The 26,623-nt window shown below is 31.0% G+C and overlaps 1 protein-coding gene across 1 annotated transcript in view; it reads left to right on the top strand.

Annotated features, from left to right (window-relative positions):
* EYS (eyes shut homolog) overlaps positions 1–26,623 on the top strand; it is a gene marked incomplete at both ends in the record, with an annotated part of 1,105,706 nt that overhangs the window by 100,057 nt on the left and 979,026 nt on the right. The window contains 3 exon segments of the mRNA XM_081140616.1: positions 5,311–5,476; positions 11,917–12,056; positions 16,214–16,377. Coding sequence (XP_080996742.1) covers positions 5,311–5,476; positions 11,917–12,056; positions 16,214–16,377 — 470 coding nt within the window.

Raw genomic sequence — 26,623 nt, 5'->3', positions numbered from 1 at the left:
TTTTTATGAGTCCACTGAGATGATCATATGATTTTTATCTTTTATTTTATTAATGCGGTGTATCACATGTATTGACTTACATACATTGAACAGTCTTTATATCTCAAGGATGATTCTTACTTGATCATGTCGTATCATCCTTAATGTACTGTTGAATTTGGTTTTCTAAATTTTTTGGTTTATTTTATCTTATTTTTTTCCATCACCATTTATCGCCCCATACCCTATTTCACCTCCACCCACATTTTTAGTGAAAATATTATTTTTGTCAGTCAGTTAACACACTTGCACTAGTACTACTTCTATTTAAGAATAAAGAAGAAACAAAAATAAAGTAAAAGATAATGAGATTTGAATCCTAAGTACGTAGGTTTATGCCCTAGCCCTGTAAAGACTGAGGTATTTGTACTTAAAAAAAGAAAAAAACAGTAATTCATAATTGTTGCCCTTTTATCTGAACAGATAAAAAGAGTATAGTATAACTAATTCTATCAAGGCTGTTGAAATTCAAATGAAATGAATTAAATAAGATAATGCTTTTGAACTCATTTGAGCAATGACAAAGTTTATATATACATAGTAAAATGGTATCTCTCACAAACACATAAACAGGGAGAGAGAGGTGGGGGTTTGGGGAGAGAGGGGTGGGATAAAGTATCTTTTATTCCTATTTTTAATATCTTCATCATATAAAGAAAAAACATTTCTACATATTCTTATATAGTTTTGAAAAACTGGTAAATGCTTAAAATGAATAAAAATAAAATCATTAGAGAATAGAACTTGAATGATAGATATAAGCCATGATTTTAGAGATAGTTTCTTTGAGAGACAGTTTAACATGCTTAATACAGCATGAGAAGCAGAATATCTAAAATATATCATTTCTTGCCTAAGAAATGAGGCTGTTAAAATAAGAAATCAACATCTAGAGTTGTTTTTAAATCTTCTTTATACTATCAATCAAAATAGATTTCCCTTTATAAAAAAGAAAAGCCTTAAAGAAAGTGTTATCAAATATATTCAGCATCTGATATGTAAAATCAGTTAGGGTAATAAATTTGTTATGAATATGTATTTTGTGCAATCAAATAAAAGTCACAGAATTTTGGTACTGCAAAATTTGCTCCTTTCTGATGTAACATATACTGACGTGTGATATAAGAAATAAATTGCTTTTCTTTTTATGGACAATTTTCTAGATTCTCTTGCTTGTTTTTACTGTCATTGTGAAATTAGCTCATCGTCTCATTTTCACTGCTTGCTTACCAAAATTATGCTCTTAAAAGCTTATTGAAGTTCACAGTCAGTTCAAGTTTAGTTTTCTAATATATGCCAGTTAATTAGTTCACTGTCAACAGTTAGATAGATGTTCACTTCCAAATGCATCTCTCTAGATCCCCACCACTGGCACCTTACTCACTTCCAAAAGAAATAGTGCAAATTCTGAATTGTTTGCTGTTTTCAATTCTTATAAATGAACTGGGAAGTGAAGTACAAGATCAATTAAAACTGCTATTGTCAATGTATATTTTTCTCAGCAACTTATAAACAACTACTGTTTGTTGCAAGAAATGTAGTATTAATTTTCTTACAGAAATATGAGCTATGATATGAAATATAAGATATGAGCCAATGTAATAAATTTGGTTAATATTTCAAAGTTGAAACAACCCTCAGTACTGAGTTTAGCCTCACATCTAGATGGCAGAAACTTTTGCAAAGCGTGCTAGATAGCTCATGCGTGGTAATTAACCCCCTCAAAACATACACGTACACACAGATGCCTAGAAGAACAGATCATTTTTTCTCTCCCATCACATCCTAACTGCAACTGTTTCTTATCCTCCTTCGTTTCAGAAATAATACTTTGAATATATAAGCTGCTTAGGCAACCAAGCATACCAGTTTTCTAGGAGACAGGAATTTCAATGCTAAAAGTGTGAAGTCTCAGGCAAACAGTTGAGTAGTCACCCTAAATCCACTCTACCAAAACAAGTCAACCCGACTTACATAAAGAAAGCCATGTCTCTATTTCATGAGTAAAGTTTGAAACATAATGAACATTGAAATATATTTCCAGTCGTCCACAGATTTTTGAACAAATATTTGTTATTTAATCCATGGAATCCAATGGGAAGTAATATTAAAGCATTCATTTAAAGCATTAATTTAAGTATTAATTTGGGGAGATTAAAAGATATATAAACTTTTAAAAATCCCTATGAGTCCAAATAAAATTGATAGAGAAAAATTAATCTTACCATTGTCACCTGAGGTCATTTTGTAATTTTGGGTATTTTATTGGTAGAGAAGACCGTTTATTCTACTGGAAATTTTCTTTACTCTAAAATAGAGGCCATTTATTTTTATTTTTTCTTTAATTTATTTTTATTGTTGAAGGTATTACAGATGCTCCCTTTTCCCCCCTATTAACCCCCTCCACCCAGACCCTGCCTCACCCCAGGCCTTCACTGCACTGTTGTCTGTATCCGTGGGTTATGCATATATGCATGTAAGTTCTTGGTTAATCTCTTCCCACCTACCCACCCCCTTCTCTCTGAGATTCATCAGCCTGCTTCATACTTCCATGTCTCTGGCTCTATTTTGTTCATCAGCTTAATTTGTTCATTAGATTCCACATATAGGTGAGATCATGTGATTCTTGATTTTCATAGAGGGCATTTTAGAATAACTGAGTTCCACACAAAAATCCAGTTCTGCCATATAATTAATTGATTCTACTAAATTGTCTGTTTAGGTTTATGAGAGCTAAATAAATAGTGTTTTAATAGATAGTGAATAGTATATTAATACCATTTCCACCTGAATTCAGAATAACTACATTTCCTTCATTAACAGCATTTTTGAAATCCATGTTTGGAAGGTTTGATTTATTGAAAATCATTTTTCTTGAATAAAATAACACTATTCAGAGAAAATTTTATGAATTCATGGTCAATTTAATAAATCATTTTCTACAAAAATATCATTGCATGATTATCAATGGTTTAACATCCTTCACCAAATGACATTTATCTCTTAGAAATATTGACTGGAAATATGATTCTCTCAATAAACTAGAATGAGTCCACCAAAATGAAACTAATCAATAAGAAGAGTTATGCTATATTTTCATGATTTCCCTTTTTCTTTGGCTGCTAGAAAGCTTAGAGCTATTTAGAGATGAAGTTTTAGTTTACTTGTTCAGAAGTCTCTACTCTTCCTTGTCATTATTTTACTTAACTCATGTTCTATTAACCTGCTTTAAAGGTTATATTGTACATTACATTTCTTATTTTTGCTGTGGAATGTATGTGTATGAATTTCACATGAACACACAAGTCATGAATGAGAGGTCAGATTCAGAAATAGACTTGCATTATATAACCTCTATAAATTGTCTAATAAAATAAATTGCTCCTAGCACACAGGTTGTTAACTCAACAGCAATTTATTGGTGTTGCAGTAATTTATGAATGGTAATAAGAGCTCTAATTTCACATCCCAGCCACCCACCCGCAAATCCAAACTGTTTAAAGTCATACCTTCAGTGTCCTCATTCAGGATAGAGGGGGCTAATAACAGATAAATTGTTCTGACTTTCCTTGAAACCTATTGTGAGGGACTTTTTATTATTATTCAGAAAAAGACAGAGCCCTACTTTGTCTCTAAGTAATATTCAAATTAGCAGCATGAGCACCATAGTACCACTGGGACAGGGACCCCTGTTATTCCTGTCATTTTGCCTGGCGCCTGTCATCATTAGGCAGCACCTATTCCTGACTGGTCCATCTCACCCAAAATCATTACAGAAGATATGAAGTCTTATTTTCAACGGATTCCTCATTCTTGAGTAAAACAGACAGAAATGAGGATTGCTTTGGTGCAGCTGCCTTTGATTTTTTTAGTTGAAAACACACACCCACAAACAAAACAAAACAAAAACCTAAGAGATGGCTTTTAAGCTAAGGCTTTTCAGGATTTTTTTTGCTAGGTTTGGTTTGAAGTAAAGAGATGACTCTCCAGGTTTCTGTCATAATATGCTACTTTGTTAAGTTTATTTTGTGCAGTCATAAATTCAAATATATTACGCCTTCTTATTTTTATGTCAATGATCAACATAAGTCCAGTAAGACACATGCTCACTGACAGGTTAGTATAATGCCATTTGAAGAATCAAAATTGTAAGTCTTGGTACAAAATTATGGGTTAAAACCTTTGATGATCTCAAGACTTGGAAATGTCTTATAGAATTGTACTCTCTTGGTGGCCATTCAGTATAATTAAATGGTGATTTTCTTGATTATTTCTAATCTTTAGTTTTGATTACAGTTAGCTATATAGTCATTTATTAATTAATATAGAGATTTATACTTTAAGAGTCTTACTTTGTCTGTCCATTAAGAAATTGTACTGTGAATCCAGATAGAAGGTTATTATGACTTAAAACAATAAGAACAATGTTTAATTAGTGTAGTAACTGCATTAAAGGAAATGTCAGATATTAGTGATTCCTTGTGCCCCATGCATGAGTCAGCTATGCTTCCCACTCCCAAATTTGTGGATAATTTGCTGGTTGGAAACTCATAGAAGAAGAAATAATTTTAAGGTATGCTCTAAACAGAATATATAGCCCTAGTTTGTCTCCAGGGCTTAAATTCATCTTACAGGTTTATTTCATCCTAAGACCTCAGTAAAATACCATGTATTAAAAATTAATGATGCTTGAGTGTGACTTGATACTGCTTAAATGTAATTAATTTTACCACAATAAATTCTATCTTTGAAAATACTCTGGATTACCATTGATAGATAATCTTATTAGAAAATATTCCCTGATCATATTAAACTATTTTAAATGATTTAAATTAAAACACCCAACAAACTCAAATAGTACCTTGGCATTTCATTGTGCTAATCGTATTGGATCATAAATGTTTTAAGTAGTATGTCTATTAATTTATACCACAGTTACTTTTAATTAATATATATATATATATTTGTATATATATGTGTATATATATATCCCTGCAAACAGAAGATTGTAGACTGCAGCTATAGATTGAGGAGTGCATCAAAGCCAAAAAAATATTACATAGGCATTTTGAATATGAACATGATGGAAAATGGTACAGAAAGAGACTTTAAAAGAATAGAAGAATATACAAAACATAGGTTAAAAGGTGTGTCCTATAAACATTTTTTAATTGGTAGTTTTAGAAATTAGCTGTGTATTTTATAAGCTAAAATATATATTGAAACATTTCAGTAAGGTATGTATCATTTTTCATTACTTTCTTTTTCCAGTATGTGTGCACTGCAGGGGGCACAAGAAATTTATGTTGGTTTCTGAAGAATGTTCGCTTAATTCTTCTCTACCCCTGCCGCTGTGGATCCATCAGCCATGATATTTGCCAAGGTGTCATTCCTCATTCTCCTCAATTTAAATTTGTGTGGCAATTGAGATTTACAGGTAATAAAATAAAAATTTTATTTCTAATTTTCCTGAATCACTTCAATGTTTACTAGGTAAGTATTCATTTTCTAATCACAAAAAATATTTTACATCTCAAAACACAAAGGAAAGAAAAGTAAATTTAATATTCTTATATTCTAATTTGTTCCTTAGCAGACTTATACTTAGTACCTACTTCACTTCAGGAATTCTGCTTGGCTCAAGATACACAGGGTGAGGCAAAAGTAGGTTTACAGTTGTTCATATGGAAAATAATACAATAATTAATAAATAATACATAATTATTATTTATGTACATAAACTCAGTGTTTTGTGTACTCACAGCTATAAACATACCTTTGCCACAACCCTGTATAATTGTGAAGAAAACTAGAGCTATTCCCTACTCTCATAGGGAGTTATTGTTATTGGGCAAATACAGTGATAAATATATAATTGTAAATTGAAATAAAATGCTCCTACAGAAAGAAATATCCTCCCATGACTGCTTAAAACTAAAAGAACTGTGTGTGGTTTTTTTTTGGGGGGGGGAAGGAAAGAAAAGGAAACATGAGCAATTGGGAGAGTAAGTTGGGAGGTCAGATAAGATTTCCAGGATAAAATGACCCTTGAGCAGTGACTTAGACAATGAGGCCAGGGTAGAGGAGATGGAGAATTGGTGGAATTATACTTAAACCAACAAAACTATGTTTCAAACCTACAAAGTTTCAGTTATGCAAGATAAATATGTTTTGGAAATCTACTATACAACATAAGGTCTATGATTAGTACTGTACTACGTAATATTTTTAAATCTGTTAAAAGGATATATATTATATTAAATGTTCTTATCACAAAAGTTAAAAAAAAGAAAAACAAAATAAAGGGGATGGGAAACATTTTTCGGAGTTGATGGATAAATATTTTTTTTAATCCTCACCGAGAATCTGAGGATATTTTTTCCATTGCTTTTCAGAGTGAAAGCGGGGGGAGAGAGAGAAAGAGAGAGAGAGACATCAGTGTGAGAGAGACAATCGATTGGTTGCCTCCCTCATGCACACTGAACAGGGTTAGGGATCGAGCCTGCAACTGAGGCACGTGCCCTTGACCAGAATGGAACCCAGACCCTTCAGTTCAAGGGCTAGTGCTCTAACCACTGAGTGAACTGGCTAGGGCTAATTTTTTAATATTGATTGTGATTATACATTCATGGGTGTATACTTATCTCCAAACATATCAAGTTGTATTTATTACACATCCACAACTTTTTTGTATGTCAATCATATAGCCAATAAAGCAAGTCGGGGGCAAAAGAGGCATAAAACAAGTATACAAAATTAGAAAAGATAAATCCTTTGAAGGCCTTGCTAGAGTAAAAATAAGGGTTGGGGAGAGGGCAATGCCAGAATTAAAATGTTGGTTTATATATTTAGAATTTTATTCTAAAAGGAACGGGAAATCATTGTAGAGTTTGACACCTTAGAGAGAAAAAAAGATAAAGTGGAGAAATAGATTGTAGAGGGTAAAAATGGGAGAGAGTTTATGGCAATCATATTGTGACGTGATGGAAACTTAAAATAAGTGGAAGTTCTTGTTTATGAGTTGTATACAGAGAGCAAGTGATAGGTGTGTCAACAGGAATTCTAGGGGTTTTTTTGGCGTTAGCACTTAAAATGAAATAATTCTAACACATTTTATTAAATATATTTTTAATTGTTTTATACACTGGCAGTCCCTATTTCAAAATCTATCTTGATAAGCAAAATTTTCTGTTCTTTGATTACACTTTTAATGTTATTTGACTTAGCTTATGCAAATTAATCCACATTCTTAAAACTGTATGGTACTCCAATTAATTCTGTCAAGGAATATTTCCTCTGTCAGTGATATTTTGGCATTATAGTTTATCAACAATCAGCAAATTAACAAATTTGATGTGTCTGCAACTAATGGCTTACTGTACTCAACTGGCAGCAGCTGCACTTACTTATAAGACTACTATTACATTAAAACAGTGTGGAAGTAAACTAACAATTAGTCTTTTAAACAGAAAACATGATAATTTATTTCATCATGTTCACAAAATGGTATTCTGGAGAGTTAACAACCCCTAATGACAGAAATAGTCATCGGTACATTAAGCAAATCACACTCAAGACCAACATGGTAGTGCAGAGAAATGGTTTGTTGATTATATTGTTAGTGATAAAAAGAACTTTAGAGACTGTGTTATAAATACCATTTCAAAAAGGACACAAACAAAACACACAACTGTGGTTAGAGAAGTTACCTAAAACATCTGGTCTCAGGACTACATATTACAATCATTTGAGGAGCTTTTAAGTGATAGGTATTGTTTGACTTCCGCTACAGAACAATCAAACTGGAATTGTAGTGAGGTGGACACAGGAGATCTATAAAGGCTCCCCAAATGCTTTTAATGTGCAGATTGAGAAACATAATCTGTTACCAGCCAAATCAGTTCATTGATTTTAGTGCCAACATCATTTTTATGCTTGATTTCCCTTTGTCTCAAAGTAGAAATAGTACATGTATACATTTACTTAATAGAAAACATTAAAATTCTTTGAGAACTAAAAATGGCTAAAGATAATATTAACAACAATAAACTAGCAAACATATTTTTAGGAAAAACAGGAATAATTAGGAATAAAAAGGAAATAAAATTGCTCAAGGATAAATTATCTCTAAGCCTATTAATTTTATGAGTGGCAGTAGTACAACATGTATTTTCTAGGATATAGGGATTATATGAAATCAAAATTGCTCACAGATAAATCAGCTTTGAACAATTATCAAAGTAATATAAGCACATTTAGTCATTATAACTTAATGAATCTATGATCAGACCTTAATAAACATAGCTAATTATTACAAAATAAGAATTATGTGACCTCTGTATCTGAGATTTTTAAATGGCTTGGACTGTCCAAGGGAAAGAAGCCAGTGTGATACAACTCAGTAGTCAACAAATATTCAGGTAGAACCACACAAATTATTTTTTATGGTTAGTACAAAGATTGAACAATGCAACTACTTTTGGTAGAGTTTTCAAAAAAAAAAAGAGCAAATTTTAGGATAAGTGAAAAAAGTAAAAAAGTATACAAATAGAATGACACATTGCACGTAATTCTCACTTATTTTCTGATTGTTGCTGTTAAGATCTTATATCCTGTTATTTCATAAAACAATATTGAAGAGAAACATTAAAATCAAGCTGGTAAGTTTGCATGGGGTGCATTAATTTTACCAGCAGTAAAATTATTTTAATTAAGAGAATTTTCTACCAACCACATTAAGTGCCTTACACGCCCAATCGATTCTTGCCAATATGATTGCTCTACAGAAAGGGATGGTAATTAATTAGGAGAAGCCCCTTCAAGGACAATTGGTCTACAGTGCACAACTTGGGAAAGAGCTGACATGCACTGTTTCTTTTCAGTGTCATCATCTGTGTTCATTACATGTATTATTAGGCTTGAGAAAAGATGATACTGACAGGGTGGATAATGAGTTGTGAAGTGAAATAAAAGAATATGAATTATAGTTAAGAAATGATGAAATCATAGCAAAAAAGAGACAAGTTATCTTTTTACACCTTTCTTTTGTTTAAAGCTTGTGATCATTACAGTTTAATTGACTAAAGTAAACATACATTTAATATGTGTCAGTGAACTTCTTTTCTAAATGAATAGTGATTGGTGAATTACATTGCAAATCAATAGTATTCTTAATTCTCTTTTTTTCTTTATAAAATGGTATTACTTGTGCTAGAAAGTAGTACACAATATTAATTATAATTTATTCATTATATATTACTTTTGTAATATTATAATAATTATTGTGAGAATAGAAAATCAAATCTTGTATCCCCAAAACAATACTTTTATTAAAAGTAATTTTGTTATCATACTGCTTCACTTACAAGTCTTTTTTTGTTAAATATCTGCTATTATTTTTATATCCACTTAGGATTTTAGAGTCTAACTTCAAGATTAAAAAAACTATTGAGTTCAGAAGAAAAGTTTTGAAATGCTATTTAGTGTGGGTTTTTTTACTTATATTACACATAATAATGTTTTCAAAATATTTTTATAGTAAAAATTATGTTAATATGATAAAAGGAAATAAATGGCTTTTATACAGATAAGAACTAATTAAATGGCATTATGGAAAAACCATGTCATGTGATCAGCACTATCAATATTTAAATGCTAGGACTTAAATGAACAAAGACATGTAAGTCCTAAATTGAGAAAACTTTAAATATTGGCACCATATAGTTACAAACACACCAAATCTAAAAAAGAAAAAAAAATTCTAAAGATAAATCATGTTGTTGGAGAGAAGACCTAATGTATTAAAAATTTCTAATCTCCATATTATTACTTATATTTATTAAAATTTCAATAAAGTAACAGCACTGCTTTGTACATATTATAAAATGATCACCACAGTAATTGTAGTTAACATTCATCACCACATCTTTTCAACTTCTCAAAAATTATTCAATTTAAGTGTTCACTGTTATTTCCCCTCCCATTATCCCTGTGGGTTAATGCATTTGTTTTATTTTTTTAATACCTCTTTTGAGGCTTTAGGAGGAAAGGACCATAATATCTCAGTTAAATTCAAATGTTTAATCACATACATCATTATGAAAAAAATATTTTCTTACGAATTGGACAAATTAGATAAAATATATAAATTCCTAGAAAAGTGCTACTTGGCAAAAGGATTCAATAATAAATATAAATTGTGAATAACCCTGCAAATGCTCAAATAATCGAATAATGTAGTTTTTAAAAATCTTTCAACAGAGAAAAACAATGGAAACATGGTTTTCTATCAAGTTCTTCCAAATATTCAACAGATAATTAAATCTAATACTACTTGAACTCCTCCCCAAAAGATTAAGGAACATTCTTCAGTTGATTAAATGAGGCCAACACACCATATTTGTTATTTTTCTCTCATTACATTAAATATATAATTTTTATTGACGTTAAATTTACTGAATATTTTATTTCCTCGGGTCTCACCTCTAATAGTCCCACTCATTGACTATTTTATTACTAATGTAGTGATAATTTTCTATAATTTTAAGATTTGAAGCGGTCAAATTACACCACTAAGGTCGCAAAGGTTGGGAAGATTATGCATGGCTTCGTAGCTTTTTATTTTTTTCCAGAGTGGTATATGCGATTTCTAAATGAGGTCAGTACACAGCAGGGAGATTTCAGCTTGTGGACCATCTCCGCTTTTACAATTCCAGTGTAAGTTGCACAGCTTAAATGATGTTTTTCAGGAAGTCATGCTTCACAGACTAGACTTTAGGTTTGTTAACCATAAGCAATCCTAAAGTAGGGGTATTAGCTATAGGAGTCTGTGCATAAATATTATCTCCCAACCAAATATGAATGGTCTTTTTACTAGCAGATTTATTTATATTTACATGGAGATATATCAGGTCTCCTGTGTTCTTCCATTACCTGTAATGTTCTATCCATTAATGAAAGATAATAGGTTCTCAGTTCAGCCTAATTAGCTCCTTTCTGCCCACAATTTTGAGATTTCCTTTTTTTTTTTAAGTTTCCAAATTTCTCATTCTCTAATTCCCTATCTGTTTACCAATTATATTAATCTTCCTCTAAGTCTGGGCCATCTGTATGTCTGTTTTAAGTGTTTCCTCTTGAATGTAGGTCACATTCTTTTGCTTTTTTTACAATCTCATTTTTTTCTTGTATCACAGATATTATGTCTAACATTAAGCTGTAAGTAGTTAAATTATAGATGTATGCATGTGTATATCTGTATCTATACCTGCACATACACACATATTCCCTTCCTTCATTCCTTCCTGTGAGAAAGTTAGGATGAGGTCCTGATTATTCTTCTATCATAAATATTTTAAGGATTTTTTTTCAAATTTCTTGTGAAATGGTTCCTATACAACTGTAATATATAAAAGTGTTTTTTTGTAAAATATATTGTTTATAGTTACTACGTCATTTCTTGATGATTAATTAGAAAATTATTGGACATTTGATTTTTTTTTTTAAATAGATTGGCTTGGATGCTGTGTCTTGCTCTGCTGCTCTGTTTCTCAGGCTATTTTTAAAGTGAGAGGGTCGGGCCTTATTCTATAGAGTGTCCCCCCAAAATGTATACACATGCTTTGAATAATTATGAAGGCAGTGCTTACTAAAATAAATTCCATTTTCAAACTTGAGCTGTCAGCTGTTAAAGTGTGTATGCAATTTTTGGGACACCAGTATTTTAGGTCTCTTTCATATTTAGTACTCTATAGATATAGAACCTTATTTTGTGATTGGTGTTGTCAAATTTATCTTATCAAATAATTTGACAACTGTCTTTAGTAGTTGAATGTGACTTCAAGTTTGTGAGAAGTAATTTTTTATCTGTTTGTTTGAAAGTATCTGAAGGTGAAAAATGTGAAGAGACTATTGATGCTTCCTTCCTTCTCGCTGGAAATTGCACTGACAGTGCAGTCTATGTGAACAAATCTGAAGGCACTGATTATCTGTGTTTGTTTCAATGTGAAGAAACAATAAAGGTAAAGTAAATATATGTAGTCATTTTTCACATTTCTCTTTAACTCATAATTGTCTGATTGAAAACCATTAGAAATACTAAGTTTGCCAATTCAAGGTTCAAGATGTGCATAGCTTAAATAGAACTTCATAAACAAATTCTCAATAATCTGTTGGAAATAGTTTTTATTTTTTATATTTATAATATAGAAAGGTAATGAGTTTTAACAACCATTTTATCTCAAACACAGTTGTGATTATGCCACCTTTCTGTTTAAAGTTCATAAGGAACTACCATTCCCTTTTGTGATATACTTAAATCTCGGAGATTTCTAATCTCTGGGCAGTTTTACCACTATCAATTATGGGGCCTAATACAAGAATACAAAAAGTGGCCCTCTTTTCCCCATCTTGCCTTCATCTTTTACAAATTAAGACAATATTTTTAAACAATAACAATACAGAACAATAATTTTAGGATATTTATTTTAAGCAAATTAGGCACACTTTGTCGAAATGATTCAGAAGTTTTTCAAAAAGCTTAGAGAGTTAACAGAATATTTGTTACATCTCTTCTCTGGACACAACCTAATTTGGTTATTTTATAGAAACAAAAAACATTTTAACTTTATGTTTGACATATTAATCATATAAAATTTTAAATAGAAATGTATAAGCTTTTTATGAATAAATCCATTATGTTAAGCCAATTTTATAAAACAAATAATACAGTTTAATTCAAAAGCAACCAACTAAAGAGGCATTACAAATACAGAGAAACAGACTTCAAATTCCTCAGACCTTTTAATTTCAAGTACATCCTCAAATATATTTTTTATTTTATTTTTTAAATTTATAAACATATGTATTAAGCTTAATATACTTTTACATGCATGCATTTAGCCAATCACAGATACATGACTATGCTATAGATGACTAAAGTTTTTATCTTTAGGATATATTTAACATAATTACAATGCAAAAGGTTAAAGATGAAAGAATGTTAAAAGTAGCAAGAGAAAATTAGTGAGTTACCTACAAGGGAGCTCCCATGAGACTGTCAGCTGATTTTTCAACAGAAACTTTGCAGTCCAGAAGGAAGTGGCAAGAAATATTCAAAGTGATGAAAAGCAAGAACCTACAACCAAGGTTATTCTACCCAGCAAAGCTATCATTTAGAATTAAAGGTCAGAAAAAGAGCTTCCCAGACAAGAAAAAGCTAAAGGAGTTCATCACTACCAAATAAATATTACATGAAATGTTAAAGAGTCTTATTTAAGAAGAAAAAAAAAGGTTAAGAATAGGGACAATAAAATGGTAATAAGTACATAACTATCATATTTATTTTTAGATTGAATCTAAACATGAAAATGAACAAGCAGAGCAGAAACAGATTCATAGATACAGAGAACATTCTGAAGGTTGCTAGATGGGATGGTAGCTGAGGAGATGGGTGAAAAACGTGAAGAGATTTAGAAGTACACATTAGTAGTTACAGTATAGTCGTGGACGTATAAAGTACGGCATAGGGAATATAGTCAATAATAATCTAATAACTACATATAATGTCAGATGGGTATGAGATTTCTTGGGATGATCACTTAGTAAGTTTTATAATGTCTAATCACTGGAGTGTATACCTGAAGCTAATATAATATTGTATGTCAACTGTAATTGAAAAATGATTTTAAAATTAATAAAAGGACTACAAATCATCAGTTACAAAATAGTCACTGGTATATCTAAAGTACAACATAGGGAACATAGTCAATAATATTGTAGTAGCTATTTATGGTGTCAGTGGGGTACTAGAATTATCAGGGAGATCATTTCTTAAGTTATATAAAGGCCTAACCACTATACTGTACACCTAGAACTGATATAATATTGAATGTCAACTATAATTTAAAAATATTAAAGACTTTTTTAAAATTAAATAAAAACCTTAAAAAAAGATTAAACTTTGTGCTTCACACACTCACAAGTATAATCTACTTTTGCCCACTCCTTTACATCAATTAATTATATTTGCATGTCCTAATTTCCATTCAATAGGAAATAAGATTAATTTTAAACTATATTTAGACACTAATACTTGTATATTTTTCTTACTTAAAAATTGTTCAGTTATTAAAATATTATTTATTCATTTTAATATCAGTGTAAGGTCTTGATATTGATCAAGGGTTTGGACATTGCAATTTACACCATCATATTAAGTCCTTATGATTTGTAGTATCATCAATAAAACATTCTAGTACATCAGTGTAGTTGAATCAATAAAAATTCACATGATTAAACCCTTTTAAATTACATCAATTATTAAAATGTCAGTTATTTCAATTCATATTTTTAAAATCATTAACAATCTAATCATTCTCATTTGCCTAAAGAATCATTTATTTATTAGGAAATTACATAAGCTCTTTTTAATGTAAGTAAATGTCTATATTTATTATATTTTTTTTAAGTCAAGACTTTCAAGTTTATGCCAAAACTCTCAGGGCCTAATTTTCTATTTATTTAAAATACTAATTACACTACCCATTCACGTTTTCTGCTTTGCTAAATTTTTGGCAAAGAAAAAACACATAATTAAAGGACAGTTTATCATTTTCCTTTTCCTTATATTTTTCACTATCTGAACAATAGTCTTACAATATGCATATAATGATAGGAAAATATTTATGATCAATAATTTTTATAATTTCCCAAGCAAAAAGAAAGAAAAAAAATGCAAAAATAAGCAAAAGAGAGCAGCTAGCTTCAGGCACATATAAAATCATGATTGTTAAAAGTTAATTATCTCCTCACTGTAAAAGAGTAGAAGACGCTTAAATACAGAAAAACTTACTTTTACAAATGTATGCACCTACAAAACCAAGTTATTAATATGGGCAGTTTAAACAATAACTTACATCCTTGATAATTCCATAGAGCCATATAATTAAAAACCTAGTGCTTATTAATCCCAGAAGCATAAAAATGAAAGAGATTCTTGTACATTAAACATTATTAGACACACAGCATGGAGATTCTCCTCATGAGAGTTTTTCTCTTTTTGTTTTAATGCCTCTGTCAAATGAACAATCTTGTTCATGTCAAAACTTCCCCAGAGTGGCCACTGTGATTTCAGATCGTCCTGTGAGAAATGATAACAATTAGAGATATATGTACATGACTTACAACATGAAGGAAGGAATGGGTGATGCCCAAGCCTATGACTCTGAGAGGACCCATGAAAACTCATGTAGGTGCTTGTGTATTGTCATGTCTGGGGAAATGCCAAAGAGCAGCCAGTCTCAACTGAGGACATGACAAGAGTGTGTGCAAGATTCTGAAAAGGTGACTCTAGGAAAATTTTGTCCAAGAAATGCAGACTGATGTGGCCATCTGAACTCACTGTTCATTTAGGTCAGCTGGATGCTGAAATTTTAAGACCTATGCCTTTCTCTCTGTATTAAACTGGATCACACAATTAATTCCTAAAATGTTTCTTTATTCCTAAGAGACAAACCAAAAAACTTAGCCTTTGGGAATTCGATGAAAAGGAATTTGAGTTCAGACCTGATCCCGTACCTATGTCACTATCCCAGCTGGAGAGAGGAGTATGCAGTGATCTCACAGCAGGGCACTATTTGAAGTCTAAGGTCCTCAGGTTTGGTAGTGAAGGCACCTTGATTGGATCTTTACAGAACTGTGTGTTTGTTCACATTTGACCTTCCAAAGACTGCCAGATAAATCCGTTAATCAAGAAAAATAGTTCTTTATGTTTATGTAATAAAAGAAAACACCTTAACAGAACATTTCTTGTGTCTCAGAAAGGAGAAGTTATGGGAAGATATTTATATGCTTTAGAGCCTCGGTTGGCAGAGGGTGGGAATTTACTGGAAGGGATAAGTAAAAATTTATAAATATAGCTTTGCATGGCGGGCACCATGTGATGATAATCTGATGTAGTGTTAACAATGTGATGATGACCTGGGCACGTGCCCTGATGGGGAATCGAACTGTGACCTCCAGGTTCATAGGCTGATGCTCAACCACTGAGCAGCACTGGCCAGGCAGAACACACGAATTTAATATGCAATGGAAAGCATGAAATTCAAATTTGGAAATAATTGTAATATTGTAGTGTGTGACAGACATTTAAAATATTCTTATTTCTTATTTTTTATAGATGTGTACAAATGGATGCAGTTTGACTGAAGAAGGTAATAAGGAATATTTTTGTCTACGTATTCCCAGAAGGTGTGGGAAAATGTATCTGGAAAATACAACTGACTATCAAAAAAGTGGATGTAAACTTGAAGCTATTTATGAAGATGGATTTAATATATCCAGGTATTTATGAATTATTTCAGCAAAGAGTATTTCCTATTTATAAAAAAATGAATTGTACTAAGTCATAATTAAACTATTTCATAATATTGAATAATGATTATTTTTGTTTCATATATTGAAATTTATATATCAAACATATATATATAGTTATAAAGGATATGATGTTATGTATGAGTATAAAAATAGGAAAAAAGAATAAAGACATACAGAAATAATTTTTCTATATCACACTAGAATTTAAGTTAGCATCTGTGGTAAATTAAATCTGTGGTAGATTCTCTTATATTAAGATGTATATGGTAAGCCCCAGTGTAACTACTAAGAAAATAACTTAAGTTATGCAGTAAAATTAGCATTACAAGTATTAAAATTTTGCCCTAGAAAACTATTTAATACAAAAGGAGGTATTATCAGAATAATAGTATGAAAAAGACATGAGACATAAGGAAAACAAAAAGGGAAATGGCAGAGTCAACTAAAACAATAACAACATTAAAATCAAATGAATTAAAAATTCAATCAAAAGGCAGCGATTTTCAGCCTGGAAAATTTCTGGCTATACTTACATATATGCCATCTACAAGAGACACATTCTACATTTAAATGTATAATTAGGTTAAAAGCAAAATATTTGGAAAAGATATATCATTCAAAAAGGAACCATTGAAAGCTTGAATATCTTTATTAATATCAAACAAAAAAGACTTTAAAAAAAATGGGTATTAGAGAAAACAAACTTCATTATATAATGAGAAAAGAGCTCACCCATCAGATGTGGCAATTATAAACATATGTGCCAAACAACAGAGACTCAAAATAGATGAAAGAAAAACTGTTACAATTAAAGGGGGAAATAGCCAGTTCAACATTAATAGTTGGAGACCCCAATAATCCCCTTCCAGTAGTGGATATAACACTTGGCGGAAGATTAACAAATATATAGAAGATTTCAACAACACTATAAATTAACAAGAACTAGCAGGTAGCTATAGAACACTTCACTCAACACCATCAAAATAACATTCTTCTCATATAGTCCATATGCTTAAAAGGCATCAATATAATAAAAAGTATGTTTTCTGACCACAATGGAATGAAATTAAAAATCTAAACCAGTAAAGCTATTTGGTAAATTCACAAATATGTGGAAATTAAATTACATAAATCACAGAAATCAATGAGCCAAAAAGAAATCACAAAGGAAATTAGAAAATCATTTGAGATTAATTAAAATGATACAACATACAAAAATTTATGGGCTGTAGGTGATACGGTGCCTAGAATAAAAATTATAGCTAAAAATACCTATGTTTAAAAACAAGGACTATCTCAATCAATACCCCAAATTTCCACCTTAACACAATGGAAAAGGTAGGAGATTTAACCTAAAGTCAGCCAAAGAAAGGAAATCATAAACTGTAGACTGAAATTAATTAGCGTATAAACAATGTAGAAAGTCGACCAAACCAAGAATCTGTCCTTTGAAAGAATTAACAAAATGATAGACTTTACCTATACTAAGGAAAAGAGAGAGAAGTATCACATTACTAAATATGGAATGAGAGGGGACATTGTTACTGAAATTAATTACAGAAAGATAAAAAGGGATTATTAGGAAACACCAGAGACAACTGTATATCCAAATATCTAGGTAACTAGGATGAAATGGGGGTGTACCTAGAAAAATACAAATGATTTAAACATAATCAAGGGGAAATAGAAAATCTGAATAGATTTATTATAAGTAAATATATTAAATTAGTATTTAACAAATAAATAAATATTCACACTTAGAAATGTCTTGGCCTAAATGCCATTACTGGTAAATACTAGCAAATATTTAAAGCAGAATTAATAGGAATTATTCACAAACTCTTCCAAAAATAAATGAGGAGGGGACATTTCTCAACTCATGCTATGATTTTAATAGATGCAGGGGAAAAAGGCATCCGACAAAATCCAACACCCTTTTATGATAAAAACAATCAGCAAATGAAGAATGCAACAGAAATCCTCAACCTGATAAAGAATATTTAAATAAAAATGAGAGACATAAAAACTAACATTTACAACCCCTTGTAATAGGGTAAAAAAAAGGGGATATCTGTAATACTTTCAAGAATAAAGATAAATTAAAACAAACAGAAAACATTTAATTATAAAAAAACAAAATTCCAAATAAAAACAATAACACTTTATATCCACTAGTCTCAATAATATTATCAAAGGAAAGATTAACAAGTATTGGCATTTGTGAGTATTTGTAGATATTTGAACTCTTATACACTGCTGGTGAAATACAAAATGGTGCATGCAAGTGTCTTGAAAAAAGTCTGACTGTACCTCAAAAAATTAATTACAGGCTTTTCATATGCCTTAGAAATTCTATTTCTAGTATATACTCAAGAAATATGAAAATATATGTCCACACAGAAGCTTCTGCATTAATATTTGTAGTTTTATTTATAATAGTCAAAAAACTAAAACAATCTAAATGCTTATCAACTGATAATGGATAGGTAAATAAAATTCATTACATTCAAGCCATAGAATATTATTCAGCAATAAAAAGGAATAAATTACTAAAACATGCAACAACATAGAAGAAGACACTTGAAAACATTACGCTATGGTATGCATGTAGTAGAACTCAATAAATATTGATTTAATGAACAATGACTTTCAGGATTTTTTTGTTTACTAAAATAATTTTCTTTTGTTGTGTGATATAACTGTGTTAGTCCTGACTTGTGTTTCTTTCTTTGTTTATGGTAAATTTTCTTTGAATTTCATAAATTCTTGGAATTTTTGCAGTTAAAATGATCAATTTGTTTATTTATGGCTTCTTGACATTGTCTCATAAATAATACTAAACAGAGCCTAGCAAAATTCCCCAATACAAGTACTTCATATAAAATTAAGTGTTTCACTATATCAGTCACAATATCTGGAAATTATTGTATATTGCCTGTTAAAATAGCAAAATATATGCCAAATCTTAGAATTAATTTGAAAAAAAATGCTCAAGTTCTCTGTAAAAACTTTATTACACTATTAACTTCACTTAAAAAGAGAAAAATAGTAAGTGTTCTGAATACATTAAAATATAATGCATGGATTTAGATATTATGTCTTAATCTGTTCAAAATACCAAATTTTCCCATTAATTCACATTGAATGCTATGCCAAAAATATTTCATATAGCCCTAGCTGGTTTGTCTCCGTGGTTAGAGTGTAGCCTGTGGACTGAAGGGTGCTGCCGGGTTTGATTCCAGCCAAGGGCAGGTACCTCAGTTGCAGGCTCCATTCCCAGCCCCAGACGGGGCACACGTGGGAGGTAACCTAGCAATGTGTCTCTCTCACATTGATGTTTCTCTCTCTCTCTCCCCCTCCCCCCTCCCTCCCTCTCTCTCTGAAAAGCAATGGAAAAAATATACCCTGGTGAGGAAATAAATAAATAAATAAATAAATAAATAAATAAATAAATAAATAACAAATAAATAATAAATAAATAAATAATATTGCATGTAATTTTGGAAATTAATCAACATGTTCTAAAACTACATAAAGATGCTATTTTACAAATAGCTAAGCCATCTTTGTAAAGAAAGAATAATGGGATGGGAGTTCATGTGCCATCTGGTATGACAACTACAAAACTCGTATGGTGCCATTGGGAAAACAAACATTTGGCCAACAGAGAACTTTGAGAACAATCCACGTACATTCTGGATCTTGATATATGATAAATGTGCCCACAATTTAATGGGAATACACAGTATTTTTAGTAGTTGATACTGGGGAAATGGCTCATTTGACAAGATAGATGAAACTAGACTACAGCATTACACTCTGTATAAAAGCAGACTCTAAATATGTTCTGAGACCTATAATTAAAAGACAAAACTACAATGAATCTAAAAGAAACGTTGAAAAATATCTCTGCACTTTTGGGATGGAGAACTTTTAAAACTAAACTCACAAGGTATACATTATAAAGTAAAACAATAGTACTATAATAATGTTAAATTTAACAACTTTTTTTGAATGAAGAACACTAACAATAGCAACAGTAATAATAACGTTAACAGACAGTTGATAATTAATGCACAAACATTATATTATTGAAATATACTTTCTATGAGTGCAGCTTAAAGCAGATGATGTAAGTGAAGATTTTACAAAGGTTTGAGTATTACCACATTGTTACCTCCCAAGAATTTGGATATCCTTAGTGAAAGGTGGCGAGGGGTGGGGTGGGGTTGATTCCCCAGCTATCTTTTCACTCAGGACAGGGTAGTTTTGATAAGTATTGGATTGCAATTGAAATTCCTCAACACTAGACTGTGAAGTTTTTGTGGGTCCAACCCATTTATGAAGCTTTCCGTTTATGCTCATCACCAATCCCTGCTTGCTACCAGAAATATAACAAAATAAAATCTATTCATTCACACATTTCTCAAACACTTATTGAGTACTTTCTAACTGAACAATGTTGTGGAAATGAGATCTGATTCCTGTGCCCTTGTAATGTACCATCTATAGGTAAATTGGTATTTTCTTCAGAACACATCTTACGGTTATTTCATTTTATTTAGAAAGCAAATATCTTTTTAAATTACTAAAATAACTATTATTTTTACTTTCTAAACATACAAGTAGTCTGTGTTATAGCAATGAATTTTATGGCATTCTTTCTGGAACCTTTCAATTAAACCAGTTTCCTTTATGGGCTATTTTAGGAGTTTTACATTTTCCATGTTATGCTAAATATGACCAAAACACTATTTTTCATTTATAAGCAAGAGTTCTATTTCAAAGTGTAAAATCTAAAGTCCATGATAAAATCAGGTATCATTTCAAAACCTATTTTTATAGAGTCAGGAGGCTTGAATAAATACAGCTTTATGTGAATTTGCCACAAAAATTTATTTTGATCAGAGTTTTCTTAAATTATTTCTGAGCCAGAAAGTCTAATAATTATTAATTTTTAAGACTATTGTAACTTCTGCCATAATATCAGTGACTTTTTTTTATTAAGTTGAATTTCTTGTTTTGTTTATATTCTAAATTTTGAATGTACCATGCAAATTTTTCTTCCTCCCAGGCATATGTATGATGTATATATTTATGTTTATGAATAGTCAATACTACTAAGCCACATTTTCTCTAGTGGCTAGAAACTTTTTTTATTGCATTTACATATATTGATATAGTATTTTGTCCTCTTTATTTTGCCATGGAAAAATAAAATAATCTTGCTTCCTTAAGTTTTATAGTAAAATGATATAGAGGTCATTACTTAACCTATTTAAGAACTCTAAAGTAATATTGTAATGTCCATATGCATGCTGAAAATTAATTGTAATACACCTCATTAAAAGAAGTAGTTTTTTGTGTAATTAAGTTTTAACTATAGTATGAGTTGAAACTTTACTAATGTATACACAATTATATTTCATGCACCTTTTTTGGGGGGGTATAAACCAATACATGTGTTATGCATAGAAAGTGCAAGTCCCACTCTATTACAGCTTTAGGCTTTATGACTTCTTACACTTTAAATTCATATGTCAAACAAAAATTTTATGCATGTAATTAATATGATTTTGTGTACTTGGGCCAGATTTTTATTTTACCTGATAATATCTAAATAGCTTTTTATAGGTCTAACCTTTTTCATTTATTTTCAAATTATCTTCTAAGACTTGAAATGTCATGAAGCTATTTATTCGGAACCTTTAAGATGACCTTTCTCTGGAGTGTAGCTCAATTTTGAAATAAATTTGATGATCATATAGTCAAACTATATTAATGGAGCATCTACTGTATAGAAGCCATATAGATTATAATCTTGAGATTTAGGGTAATAGAGTAATATATTTAATTTCTCCTGTCCCAAGAATACCTTTCCATTAAATATCTGATTAAAAATACATTAAATTTCAATATTTAAAAATGAGACCATATTTTAAACTTAGACTTTCACCTAATATATTTCTATTTTGTCTTTTCAATTATATCATTCTCTTCTTTCAAATTTAAGTACAATTCAAATTGTTTTTTTAAATAATGAAAGTAGTAATACGTGCATTCCCTTAGTGCAATTGATTTTCTGAAAGTAAAAGTTCTTTGAATTTATAAGAATATTTGAAAATTGTTTTAAATAAATGCGGACCACTATAATTTTCTTGAAATTTTTACAAAATTGGTGTACTTGTCACTGAAGTGCTTTCAATTTAATAACAATTTATCTTAGCACTGGGTGTCCATATACATATGCATGTCAGCATTTATGAATGTTACTAATTATGATGAAAAATGCTTGACATACTAGTACATACTGGGTAAAAAGTGGTGAGTGCTTTAGTAAACTGGAGAAATTTGTTTTAGCTCAATGATTTTCAAAAGGATGATCTTGCATTTGGGGGACAAATTTTTAGGGTCGTTCTAATCAGAAGAAATTAGTAAAACAGCTGGCATTTAGCAGGTGAGTGGTAGTGGACGAATGTTACAAATCCTTCAATGCACAGAATAGTTCCATGATAAAAAAAAAAAAAAAGTGTTACAAGTTTTGTACAATTCCAAAAGCTCCAACATATGTTAATATAATTATAAACTTTTTTATAAATATCTGAGCCAAGATCTTCATTTTAAAAACTGACACAAAATACTTTTACAAAAATTTAATAATCATTGGATTAATCAGGAATGAAACTTCCATGTTAATCAAGAAAATATTATGTTTTATTCCAAAATTTATTAGAATTTGTTAACCAAATTAGAAAATCATAGAATCCTGCTTGAATTTCTAATAACTATCACCAGCCTCCATTTTGCTGCCACACCCCATTCTGTGTATGGATGCAAGAGACCAAGCACATCAGTGCATCTTCTAGTTCAGTCATTTCGACAAAGGATGCATTTTTATACATAAATACTTTCAATAACAAATTACTATCTTTTATAGCTTCCTATATTAGAGTTAGGTTATTTTTTAAATATTAGGTGTGTAGATAGATTATACCTATAAATTCTATTGTATGAAGTCAAGAGGATGCCACAAAAAAAAAACAGAAATACAGGGTGCCCCCCCAAATGTATATACACTTTAACAGCATCAACTCAATTTTGAAAATGAAATGTATTTTAATAAACACTACCTTTATAATTATTCAAAGTGTGTGTATACATTTTGGGGGGCACCCTATATATTATAAACAGAAAACATTGATCTAATTTGCTGTAGAGTATCTACTTTTGAGAGGTGCTAACAAATTAAATGCTGAAGAATATGAGGGCTGTATTTAAGTTAGAAATAGGGATCTGATTTTCTCAGGAATGATGAAGTAAGTAGTTTGTCCATTCTGGGCCTGCTACTGATAATGACTCATATATCCAACTGGTTAGTAGACTTATGGATTTATATGTATAATAAGCTTCTCAAATTTGTTATGGCCAAATGCAGATTCATAGTTTACTGAAAATTTTCTCCTGCCAAATCTTCCTCACAGTAAAGGGTAGTCTCGTCCCAAACTGCTAAGACCTAAAAGGAAGGAGTCATTCTAAATTAATTTATTTTCCTACTTTCTACAATTAATCCATTAGCAAATACTGTATATATATATTTCAAATATATTCTGAAATGGCTACTCCTCACCATCTGCAAGGTTCCTACTCTCTTACCATCATCATATATTTCCATCACTGCATTATTCCCTGGTTTACTTAGCTTTCATTAAATTAGAGATTATTCTAGGGAGAATTAAATGATAGGACTTCATATTCTTGTACAGGGTATCTTGAACACTTAGGAAAGCTTTATATATATACATCTATATGTATATACATATATAATATGGCATAATAGATAACATTGTTTAAATTGGTATGGTTGAGACTCACAACTACATAATTATCTTATGTAGGACACTGTGTGATTTACTATCCCAATCCAATTACTTTTAAAGTGAATGAACACTACTACTAATCTACAAAACATGGTTAAACAAAGCATGTCCTGGCAGACTTACATGCCATGTAACCGTTGTTTAGACTTTGCCTAGGGATTTTTTTTGTTTCTTTGCTTGTTTTGGGGGACAGGGCAAGCAAGAGGTCACTGAAGGAAAGTAACTGTGTTTTGTCATTTTATTTCAGGTAAACATATGCACATTTGATATGGCTGACCACTGTCTTGCCTGCTTAGTAATGAATAAATTTAATCATCTTCTGTGAAATACATGTAGCACTAATAATTTTACAGATGAGAAAACTAGGGCACAGGGAAACTTATTTATGAAATAAGTTAGGAAAGAAGAATTAAAACCAAGTTTCCGTCTCCAAGGCCAGTGCTTTGGATATATGAAAGCATCAATTATGCTACCTGCCATTAACAATTTCAATGACCCTTGGCAAATTGCATTAAATGGCTAAGTTTTTCACAAATACAAGAAGAAAGGTTTGAACTAATTGAACTTTAACATTCTAGCTGGCTCCAAACACCTACCATCATATAAATTTATGAGTGTAATGACTTAGGTTCAGTAGGTTAATTTTCATTAATAACAACAAGCAAAGTGATTTGACATTGCTCTTCTCAACTCATTGACAAATTTATATAATTGTCGTAAGTGCCCTTTGAATAGTTGGCAAAGGATACTCGAAAATCACTTTACTTTAGACCAAAGATTATCACTATGTTCTAAGTTTTTTTTCTCACCTTATACTTTCTTTTTCTTATGCTTTATCATTGTGCATATGCAATAAAAAAGGAATAAATGGGGCTATATTATATAATGTACAATCGTATTAAAGTGACTTGTAATCCACATTACCTAAGGTGGTATCTAGAGTATAGAGAATAGCCAAGAATGTTTGTTCAATGTATTTAATAATTAACTGAGGTGATGGAAAGATGTGTGTGTACAACGTGAAGAAAACACTGGTTAAACACCAATGCCCCTCTAACTCCAGAAAATATCCCTCCTTTGTTGGTAGCCAGTGTGGCTATCACCATAAAACCCTGCAAGTATTTCAGATACCTGAAACAGACTGTCTTTCAAATTATCTTAAAATAAAGAAAAGTACATCAAAAACTACTAGAAAATATTGGCCAAATTAAAATTAGTATAGGAACTATTTTGTGTTTGCTATTAAAACAAAGTCTCATTAGAATTTTCAAATTCACTGAAACCGATACTTTAAAAAAAGAATCTATGGGTTACGTTCATGTACTCAAGGATAGAGATATTTAAAAATTCAAAGTAATATAGCTCTTTAAAATATTATAGAAAAATATTTGATGTCATCTTTCACTTGTATCTTAGATGAATAATTACATTGAGTGAAAAATTTAGTTTGAATAATGTTATATATAACAGTGTACACCCACAGAATTTTCAGGGTGTCCCAAAAAATGTGTGCACACATTAACAGCTGATAGCTCAGTTTTGAAAATGAAATTATATTAATAAACATGGCCTTTATAAATATTCAAAGTGTGTGTATACATTTCTGGGACACCCTATATTATAACACTCTCCTGCCTCATCATCTCATCATGTTGGATTAGGTTAATTTCCTCTTAAGAACTACCAGAATAGCCCTGGCCAGTGTTGCTAAGTGGTTAGAGCACTGACCGAGGGGGCGTTAAGGGTTCCATTCTTGATCAAGGGCAGGTCCTGCATTGCAGGTTCGATCCCCAGCCCTGTCAGGGCATGTGCAGGAGGCAACCAATCAATGTGTCTTCTCACATCCATGTTTCTCTCTTTCTCTTTCTCCCCCCCTCCCTTCCACTCTCTCCAAAAATCAATGGAGCCCAGCCAGCCAGCATGGCTCAGTGGTTGAGCATCGACCTGTGAACCAGGAGGTCACAGTTCGATTCCCAGTCAGGGCACATGCCCAGGTTGTGGGCTCCCTTCCCAGTAGGGGGCTTGCAGGAGGCAGCCGATCAATGACTCATCATTGCTGTTTCTCTCTCTTTCTTCCTCTCCCTTCCTCTCTGAAATCAATAAAAACATATTTTTTAAAAAGATCAATGGTAAAAATGTCTTCAGGTGAGGATTAACAAAAACAAAAAAACAAAAACAAAAAGAATTCCCAGAATATTTTTATTTGATTCAACTGCAAAGATTATTCCATTCTTCTACTCCCCTCCTCCCTGCAGATTCTAAGTGTCTTTTCAGCACCTCATTTATTTATTCAATCATTGTTCATTGAACACATTTTCTTGGGTGCTCTCTCTATG

Source organism: Miniopterus schreibersii (assembly GCF_964146895.1).
Source record: "Miniopterus schreibersii genome assembly, chromosome: 6".
Lineage (NCBI taxonomy): Eukaryota > Metazoa > Chordata > Mammalia > Chiroptera > Miniopteridae > Miniopterus > Miniopterus schreibersii.
The sequence above is the reverse complement of the archived record's forward strand: the minus strand, read 5'-3'. Positions and strand labels throughout refer to the sequence as shown.